We start from the raw sequence: 10,470 nt of genomic DNA on the forward strand, positions 1-10,470 counted from the left end.
GCTGGGGGGTGCCCCGAACCCGGCCCCCGGCTCTGAGAGACCGACCGGTTGTAAACTCTGGCCGGTGTTGGGAGTGCCCTCCGCCACAGGTGCTGCGCCGGGTGCCCCTGCGCAGCGCTGCTGGCAGGCGGCGGTAGCGGGGCCGCGTCCTGCCTTACTGAGAAGGACAGGAGCAGAGCCGTGAGTCACACTGGTCCACCCGTGCTGGTGCATGCTTGCCCTCCCCTTCGTGCCGCTGTGCAGCGTGTGTTAGGAGGCTCCTCATCAGGAGCGGCAGGCGCGAATGCCTTCCCCCGTGACATCCCGAGGTGCTCTGTCTTTCAGGAAGAATGGCTCACCTCCTGTGTGCTGGTTGTAGCTTGGGACATGTAGTAAAAGCAAGAAGACGAGCCCAGTCTGATGGAATGGACCTGTGTTGAAGGATAGGGGCGATGCTGCTGCATGGTGACACTTGGGAAGGGAGTGCAAATCTTGAGATGAGTCAGCACACAGTGGCTGTTGTCTGCAGATTTCCTTGCTCATCCCAAATGGAGCCTTTCCCATGGGATCCATTTTCTGGACATTGCACGCACTGGTGTGTGCTCTGCATAGGAGGGAGGTACAACAAGTAGCCCTGATTCATGCAGAAGCAATTCCAGATGACTTGCTTGTAAAACCATTTTTCGCAATAGACATAGCCCACTGTGTCGTTTTGATTCATTCTCCATATACATCTTTTGATATGTGGAAATATATACAGCCCAAGTGGCAAAACCAGCTCCCTTACCTAGTTGTCCCATATCTGAGATGTTTCTGTGGCTGGTTGGGTAGTATAATTCTCTTGATTGATTTCCAGAGTGGGTGCACACATCATTCTTAGCCAGTGAGATTATCATCTTGTTGCTCTTCAGCTGCACTTATCAGTGGTGGGTTGAGATGCACATGTGAATGGAAGTTTACAAGGGAGAGCAGTTCAGACTAGGCTCTTCTGGCATTTAGAGTAGAATTCACCTTTCCTGATTTGGACAGCTAAAGATGGTAGGTTGGATTTAAATGCCATCCACCTAATGATAGGCATCTGAGATGCCTCAGGTGAGACTTCTGAAATGCCTATTTCTTTCAGGGCCTAGAGGAGGACCCATCAGGTGATTGGTTCCATTTCAGACACCTACTTTTTAGATGCCTAAGGGCAGATAAATTCCACTTCTGGTGGTAGGAATTGTCAATTGTAACATTGAAGATAATGCTAGAGCACCTCCTAAATGTTTGTATAATGTACAGGATGTTCTACCTACAGTGAAATTGTGGGGAAGGCTGAAGAGATGCAAGGGTAAGCATATAGGCTCAGGCATATGTGTGGTGCACATATAGTTGTAGAATTAGAATTGTGTTATTTAACAGAGCCAAACCAACTGCAAGTGTTAAGAACTCTTGAGCGTGAGTGATGGAACACCTCAGAGGGGATGGGGCCTGGGCAGTTGGCTGTGGGAAACAAGAGAAGAGAGTGCAGAGGTGCTGGCCAGAGAGCACCTCCAAATAACAGTAGACAGCTAGCCCCATCTTCATTCATCTTGAAGTCCAGTGTGCTGGATTGGGCTAAAGGCAGTGCTGTCAGAGTGCTGAAAATAATTGTACTGTAGGAAGTGGCAGAAGCTAACTGCCAGAGGAACGGCGTGTGCACTAGTGTGTAGCTAGGACCTGTTCATCCAACCCATCCATCCTGCTGCGGTTGTCTTTGTAGCTTGCGGAAGTCATCCCTACATGTCCCAGTTGCTTGTTTGCAGCATTCATAATAGCTGAGGTATTGGTGATGGTGACAGGCAAGTTGTTGGGAGACTTTTTTTCCAATTGGCTTGATCTGTGTGGTGGCCATTTGTGTATGACTACTGTGGTGAAGGGTTTCCACATCTTAAGCTGCCAGAGAAGTGCTTCACATTGGCAGGTTCACTGACATTCATTGGTCAGACTCCCCAGAAGCACCTCAGGCTGTCATTCAGGAGATATCTCTGGTGCCTTAGACCTTTCTAGAATTAAAAATTGAATATGACCTCTTTATTTTCTTTCTCCCTGCATTATGGGATCACCATTCCCCTTTCATACCACTGCCCCTCTACTCTCATGTGGATGGCTGTCATTACTGCATATCTCCAGAATGCAGGGAGCAGCATCCTATGAGATCTAGACTAACTCAGCAAATTGCTTGTAGGAAGCACCCACTAGCCCCATATTCCCACTGAAGTCTTATGCACAGTTAAATTGCGCTCTCTTCTTGTTTGCAGTGCGTAAGCAAGAGATCATTAAGATAACAGAGCAGCTGATAGAAGCCATCAACAATGGAGACTTTGAGGCTTATACGTAAGTACAGACATCTTCTGACAGGTTGTTTATCACATAGTGTGAAAATGATGTTCTGGCTCCTGGGTATGAGGAGCTGTTATGCAGTCCAGGATGGTGAAAAGTTTTGTGCTTTTTAACCTCCCATCAGTTAAGGCTAGGGATATGGTAGAGCTCTCTGAGCATCAAGAAGTCAGGTATCAAACAGCAATGGGAGCAACAAAAGGAGAATTGTAAGAAAAGTAGGGGGGAGGGCAGTGAGATGGGCAGAAAGAGAATAAAAGAAAAGCCAGAAACCTAGAGGCTTGTTTTATATGAAATGCCGACTATCGCCAACTCCTTGTTGCAGTAGGACTGAGTCCTCCAGGAGTTTACTCCTTGGAGTATGGCAATAGTTAGGTGGACACTGGGTATGAGTCAAATGACATACCAGTGCTTCATTGTGTTAAATAGCCCTTGGGCTCAAATGCATGCTGTAAGGCTGTGGTACTTTTCTTTGCAGAAAAATCTGTGATCCTGGCTTGACCTCATTTGAACCTGAAGCACTGGGGAACCTGGTTGAAGGAATGGATTTCCATAAGTTTTACTTTGAGAACTGTGAGTGGGTAGATCTGGTAACACCAATAGCTTTCTCTCTAATCTTCTTTTATGCCACTGTTTTGGGGGAGAATTGCCCTTGTTTTTACTGGCTATCAGAACCATCAAGAACTTGATTGTGTACGGGTTATGATGCATTAATAAGAGCCAGCATGCTTTCTCTCAAAAGCCTTTTTCAGAAAAAATTTCAGTTTTAACCCACAGATCATTTCACTGTATGTTTACAGTTTGCCAGGTGCAAATATTTTGTAAGCAGGGACTGCAGGAGCTTTAAATGTTTGAGGCACACCGGATTTTGTACTGATATGGAAATGGAAAAATTGAGCATATTTTGATGGAAACAACATGTATGTTTGGGATAGACATACCAAATGGTCAGACCTAAAGATAGTCATGAAGAAATCAGTCACACTTTTGCTTTGAGTTTTCCCTGGATGGTTTCAGATCTCTAACACCTAACTAGGAATTGGGCAATTCCAAGTGCTCTAAGTATGCAGAGACTTTTGTCTCTCTCAAGCCTGTTCTGGAGTGAGTTTTAGACTTCTCAGGCTTGTTCATATTTAATGCAGGCCTAGCTTAAAGATCACCTGATTGACTCCTTCACAACAATATTCTGTGATTAAAAGATCTTTTCCTATGACTGAAGAAGCAGCAGCACTGATGTTTAAAAAGTGGCGAGTATGCTTTACAAAAGTTGGAGGAAAGGGGCCAGGGGATTCTAGGCAATAAGTGTGCAGTTCCTAAGGAGAAGAATGGGTGATGGGGGAAAGCATTGCTTGGATTTTGTCTGGAAAATTGCAGAAGTGATTTTTATTGTATCCTAGAATCCAGTGGAAGGTGAGTAGAATAGAAAACTAGGTTGAAGGATGCAGGGGCTATTCCTTCTTAGTAGTGAAATGAAGCTGATGGTTTTGCATGTTCTGCCAGTACTGTCGAAGAACAGCAAGCCAATACACACCACCATCCTGAACCCTCATGTCCATGTCATTGGTGAAGATGCTGCCTGCATCGCATACATCCGCCTGACACAGTACATCGATGGCCAAGGCCGGCCCCGCACCACGCAGTCTGAAGAGACACGCGTCTGGCACCGCCGAGATGGCAAGTGGCTGAATGTCCACTACCACTGCTCTGGAGCTCCTGCAGCACCTCTCCAGTGAGGATCAAATATGGGTATGGACTATTGGGGAAGGAGCATGTCATACACAGCTAAGGCTACTGTATGTGGGAAATCAGTGTCAAGGCTGTTTAGCTGGTAGTGAGAGAGAACCATTTTTAGTTGTCTGCAGGCTAAAGACTTCTGCTGATCAGCTGATGTTCCTTTCTCTAAGTTCAGACTCAGTAGGACTTGTGTGCAAGTGATGCATCACCTTCTCGGGACTCAGTAGGATTATCTGCCTCTCCTGACAAACTGGAGTCATGTGCCAGACAGTTGTTTCTGAGCATGACTACCCTTGTAGCAGCAGTGCTTCTTCCCAGGTACTTAGCTTTGTGCTCAGACAAAGTGCTAATCCAGAGCAGAGAGGAAGAGTATCTCATGTTGTGCACAGGTTTGCTGTTTCCCAGTTATCAGGGATCTACCTTTACATGCTGGGGGAGATTTCAGAGAACTTTTTTGATGAGAATGTCATATTCTAGAGAGGATATTGTAAAATCTATACAGAACAATTTCTATGTAATAAGGGTAAAGATTTATTCATATAAATTTTACTGATTTTTTTTGATTAGCAGAAGCTATTAAGTGTAAATGAGAAAACTTAGTGGGGAAAAAAGATCTAAACAAATATTAATATTGGAGGATCTAAAATATCCCCCAATTAGCTTACCACAATTCAGCATTTGAAGAAACTTTGAGTATAAAATCTGATATGAATAAACAATTGTTGCCTACTCCTGAAGGACAGCAGATGCACTTACTTCGGCAGCATTTAGGCATTCTTGTTTATTGCCTTACTGGTTTCTTTTAGCGAGATGTGCAAAGTCTTTCTGCCTTGTTTAATTTCATGCAGAAGTACATGTTACATTCATTTTAAAGATCTACCTTTCCTAATCTTAGGACCTTTTTACTAAAGATTTTCTATATAAGAGCAAAATCAAAAAAACATCTCCACCTGGAAGACAAGCTTTTCTAATGTGGTCATTTGAGGATGAACCACTTAATTATAGTTACTACTTGAGTCCTAGTCTTGTGTACTACTTGGGACTAAGCCAAGAGCAGTTTTTATTCTTATGTGTAATGAGGGATTCAATCCTGCTGGAGGCAATGGAGAGGGATGTGAACTGTCACAAGCAAATTGCAGAGGTCACAAATGGAATTTGAAAAGCAAAAGCCAGTTGGGGGCACCAGAAGCAGGAAAGCTTTCAAGAAAGCTGGGGAATCAGCGGAGTTTCCAGGGAGTAAGGAAGTGAGAAGGATAAAGCCTTTGCAGGGGAACAAAAAAAATAACTTACTTGCATCAGTTTTAATCATAGAGATGTTGAGGAAGACTTCTTCATGGATTTAGTTCAAAAAAGATGCAGAAGAAATTACTAAATTAAAGATCAGTATAGCTCAGTGGCTATGCCTGGGAGTTGTGAGGAAACTTGGGAATGGAGAGTCTTAGCTGCTACAGAAGAGGTATGTTTCCTTGGCTTGGTTGCTGAAATGTTGCATCTCCTCCAAAAGAGTATGTTTCTGAAAAAAATGCGGAGCAGCAGCCATTTCCAAACCACAAAATGTTAGTTAAAACACTATTTTAAAAAAATCCTATAAACTAAACTGAAGTTGAAATATTTGCATGCATTTCTGGATTCCGAAGGAGGAGTAACTGTGTGCAATTACAAGTTGGGGTCAGTGAGGGCACCCCCCAGCTGAACACTGAACCCTTTTTGAGCAGTCTTGGCTCATGTGCAGTGAATGGCAAGGATGTAGAAGAAATGAGGTTACAAAGAATGATTAAATAGAAATCAGTGGTTTGTTCTCACCTGGAAGGCAGAATTCAGTTCTGGGTAAGTCATCTTAAAAACTGCAGTTGTAAAGGAAGTTTGAGGTTAGTCAGAGAACTTCCATGTAAGCAGAGAGGAAAAGGGAGAAGACTTTAATAAGAGAGTTTATGAGAAAGACTTGCAGACTAAGAACTGGTAGAAGATTTTTGACTAGACTTCCATGGCAGGACAATTCTAAATAAACATGAAAAAAATCCAAACTTAAGATTCATCAAGATAAATCCAGTAATTTGACCCAAAAAGATTAGCCAGGAGGAGCCTTTACTAAAAGCAGTCACTAGGGATACAACTTTGCAAAACTGCAGAAAACCTCATACATTTGTTTAAATATTAAGAACATTCAGAGACAAAATTATTAAAGACTTAAATCTTTCAGTTCAAGGCAAAAGCCCATGAGAAGTGAGGCAGAAGCTGTTCCTTAGGACCAGAGCTTTTGATCACCCCTTGGGAAACTTCAACTTCTGGGATGTCACTGTTAAGATAGTGGGCCCAGGTCTGCTCCAATCAAGGGAGTAATTAATTTTAGCAAGTTTTGTTTTCATTGGCACACTCAGTCACCTGGAAGGGAAAGTGTGTGCCTCTTGTCTTCAGGACTCTCCTCATGAGCCTGTGTTGTGTGAGGAAGGGTTTCTGTCTGCACCAAATAATTAGCCTGTAGAAAATGTTTTATTGATTGTGTACAACTAATGTTTGGCTTTATTTCCTTCCATCTTCCATCCTGTTCTCTCCTTTCTGGGTGGATGCTACCCCTCCCTGACTGCAGCAACTTGTGGAGATACTCAGCTGGAGGGCAATATCTTCCTAGCAAGCAGCTCTGGAGTGCCTGAGTGATAGCAACGGTCATGTCTGTCTTGACGTTAAAAAAATAAATACAAATTACAAACAGGCAGCAGCCAAATGCACGAAACCCTGCATGCATCTGATGCTCCGGGCGCTGCCTTTCTGTTGTTTTCCATGGATCCATCGTGTCTGTTTCTGCTGTACGAAGGTGTTTTTAAATATAAAAAAGACATGTTGTTTATATAAAATTAAAAAAAAAAACAGGAATAATGCTAAGTAAATGACAGATTATCCAACATGCCCCCTCCCCCAGGGCTAAGAAAATGGCAGCAGCTGGAACATCTTTCAGAAATGAAGTGAGGGGGAAAGCAAAAGTGAAGGAGAGTGAGAGAGAGTGGGAGAGCAAAAAAGGAGGCGGCTTGAGCAGCGGATGGCTGAACTGTGCTCCGCAAAGCTATGGTGGAAGTTAACATTGCATTCAGGCTGTGCTGCAACTTCAGTCGGTGAGAGGTGGCGAGGAGACCCCAGAGGAGCCAGTGTGAAGACTGGGGTTCAAGAGAGAGGAGGTGCTTCTCTTCCTGTTGCCCGGCAGACTGACTTCAGCCTGTTTCTTCTTCAATCCTGCACAGCAAGAACGCTATGGAGAGCCGGTTGCTCGGCTGCTGGATCCCAAAACAGACTCTTTTTTTTTAAGAAAAAAAAAAAAAAAACACAAACAAAATGGGATGTTGATTTAAAACTAAAGGTGGAAGTAGGGATTTAAAAAATGGGTTTAAGTGAATATAACTTAAATATAGAAGCTTGCTCTGCAGAGATTCTGGTTTTAGAAACAGCCACTACCTGGCCAAACATGAAGGTTTGAAGCCAGCTTATTTAATTTAACAAAACAACAAAAAAAAAGCATTGCATTAAGAGCAGAGATTTTAGAGGAAGAGTGTACATGTATGGGATTTTCTATTTTTTTTTTCCTTTCTAGCATCATAGTTGGGATCCACAGTGCTGCAGAACACGTGTTCCTTAGGAAGCAGACAAAAAACTTAGTGTTATGTTCTTCATGAAAACTTGCACATACACTCCTATATGAGGCATAAATAGCGTGTGTTTTTATACTGAAATATATGCACCCATAGAATTAAAGGGGTTACCTGGCCTCCTGTTTGATTTGTTTGGTCTCTGAGTAAAGTAGCAGTGGGAGCCAGCAGCCCCAGCCAGGTGCTTTTCCCCACCACTAACCCATCTGATGTTTGTAAGTGTCATGTTTCCTAGTGTTTATTTGGGTAATTTTTCTATTTTTTACAGTGAAGTTGTAACACAGAAAACTATCAGATCAGAACCTCAAAAACTGTAGCTGAAGGACTCCAGGCCACCTCCCTATGTTGCCTCTGGGTGTTAGAGGATACCTCATGAAGTTAGAGGGGACAGGGAATTAGCACATGTGATCTGATGTTTGTCCTTTGGGCCAATTCGTCCTTCTTTCTTTGCTTCAAAAAGAGTCCATTTCCTTTATTCATTGGGTGGGGAATGTGGAAGTGTTTTGTTGACCTTACCAAGGAGGGAGCCTAGCCCCAAGAAGAAAGTAGTCTTTCTGGTGGACCTGGTAGGATTTGTCTTGACCAAGGGAAGGCATCACTTGCAAAAGTCGGGATGGGCTTTTACCTGAATTTCTGTCTACCCGTAATAATTTTTCAGATCTTTCGAGTGAGTTGAGTGATTGCACTGACAGCATACTAAGTGTGAGGCAACCTTTTTACAGACTACAGAAGAGAGAAAAGCCAGTTTGGAGTTTTAGTCCTTATTTAACAGAATATAGAAAATAAACGCTGTTGCACAAAGAGGAGCTGTTGCTTTGCAACAGATAGCTCTCTGCTCCCTTTGTTAGAGAGGTGCTATCCCACACCAGGATTAGATCAGCTAAGTTCTGATGAAGGAAAAGACCATCCACACTTCCCAGGTATGTCTGAGCAAATACCCTATTTTTTTCCTTCCTCCACTATCCCAGGGAGGACTATGGGGGGGTATGGGGGGCAAACACAAGATTTTATTATTTCGAAACATTTTTAAGACAGCACTAAGTCAGTGAGTGAAGTGGAAAAAATGAAAAGTCTTGATATTTTATTCAGATTTTTTTTAAAGCCACAAAGAGAGAGCAAACAGGAGATTACAATTATGCCACTTTAAAAAGATAATACAAAACATTATGCATGCCTTCTTTAGGTCTGATCTTCCTTGTCTCTTTACCTGATTATTATTAATAATTAAAAAGAAAACCCTCTGTATTAAGTACCTGCATCTTCCAGAGAAATTTTAAAAGAACAGAACTTTTGGACTTCTTGGTTTTGCACAGTCTTGGAGACAAAAACTCTCTTTTGGGTTTTTTTGTTTGTTTTGTTTCCTTTTAAGTTAATGAGAAACTTAGCTTGGTATGGCCATTATCAAACACAGCTGTACACCTTTAGCATTCTTAATGTTCTCTTATGGGGCTAATATAAGCATCTATATAATATATATTATAAATATCACATTTTAAACAGGAAATGGAAGGCATTTGATGCAGAATTTTTGCATGTTATAGAAATAATTAAAGTTAGCTAGTGTTTGTTTGTTTGGTCTGAATGTTGGTAGAACCTTCATAGCTTTGTTACAATGAAACCTTGAACTGAAGATATTTAATAAAATAACATTTAAACAGTGAAAAGTTTTTGAGTGTCACATTTTTCTCTTAAACCATGGGACAATGTGGAATTGTCATTTCTGAATAAGAATCAATCTGCAAAGCTTTTTTTTGTGTGTGTGTCAGTAGATCATGTAATTTGAAAGTAGGTTTAAAGAGGAAAAAAAATAGTACCATTCCTAAAATGAAAAATATACTAGCATTAGTAAAAACAAAGGCACAGAACCACCTGTTAAAATAAACTTTATGGCATTTCCCTGACAGACCGTGGGATAATACAGAAACGTTGCTTCTGTTCCTGATAGCCTAACCCCTTGGCAAGACTATGCTGTTACTTCCTTTCTTGGTCTTTGTTTTCCTCATGGCTATTTCAGAGTCTTTGTGGATGAAGCTGTCTTGCCATTAGGTTTGCCTGATGTAAACATGCTGAACTCGGGTTGTGTGGCAGCTCTTTCATTTGTGAGCTAGTATATTTTGTGTCCTAGGTGGGATGTGCCTGTGAAGGCACAGATCAACCACTCACCTGTACAAATTTGCCTGGTCTAGCAGCGTATATGCGGTTTCCTAGCAGAAGTTAGGTGGATTTAGTCTGGTTTGTTTCTATACTGCCTCTTGTTATTAGCATTTCAGTTACGCTTGCTTGGGTAGGCTTATCTTTCACACAGGCCTTCACTCTTTTGGCATTTTTCTTTTATTTCCCACCTTATACGGTTCAGGCTGCTCTCTCAAGGGCCGGTGGGCTCAGCGGTAAGCCTGCAGCATGTGTTGCTCTTGCCTTCTGCTGGGCCGGGAGCGTGGCCATCAGTGGGCCCGAGCTGCTTGTCTGCCTCTCCTGCTGCTGGCCTTGTGATAGCTGAACGTGTGTTGGGGCTGGCACAGTTACTGCTCTGATAGCACTGGGAATACACATCTTGTTTTGGTACTGGCTGCAGGTAAGCCTGGGGGGCTCCGCTAGCATTTGTGCCCCCAGTTTGTCAGGCTTGGCTGGCCCCTGCTCCCCTCAGCTCTGCTCAGGTGCCTCTGGGAAACGCTGCAGGTGGCAGGGGGTGGCTTTGCCTTAACACCGAAGGAGAGTTCAGTGTGCTTAATCCCCTCTAACTGCAGCAATTACCTAGTAAATAGGT

General features: G+C 42.8%; 1 protein-coding gene across 13 annotated transcripts in view; it reads left to right on the top strand.

The window, feature by feature from the left end:
- The window catches only part of CAMK2G (calcium/calmodulin dependent protein kinase II gamma), a 233,771-nt gene extending 224,401 nt beyond the window's left edge, over positions 1 to 9,370 (top strand). For all 13 annotated transcript variants that reach the window (XM_026851328.1, XM_026851324.1, XM_026851330.1 and 10 more), the window contains 4 exons: positions 2,259 to 2,334; positions 2,816 to 2,910; positions 3,838 to 4,083; positions 6,659 to 9,370. In XM_026851328.1, the coding sequence (XP_026707129.1) occupies positions 2,259 to 2,334; positions 2,816 to 2,910; positions 3,838 to 4,070 (404 nt within the window). In that variant the 3' untranslated portion in view covers positions 4,071 to 4,083; positions 6,659 to 9,370. The remainder of the gene's footprint in view (positions 1 to 2,258; positions 2,335 to 2,815; positions 2,911 to 3,837; positions 4,084 to 6,658) is intronic.
- The last annotated feature ends 1,100 nt before the right edge of the window (positions 9,371 to 10,470 follow it).

The sequence above is a fragment of the Athene cunicularia genome (genome assembly GCF_003259725.1).
Source record: "Athene cunicularia isolate RWA chromosome 6 unlocalized genomic scaffold, athCun1 chr6_part1, whole genome shotgun sequence".
NCBI lineage: Eukaryota > Metazoa > Chordata > Aves > Strigiformes > Strigidae > Athene > Athene cunicularia.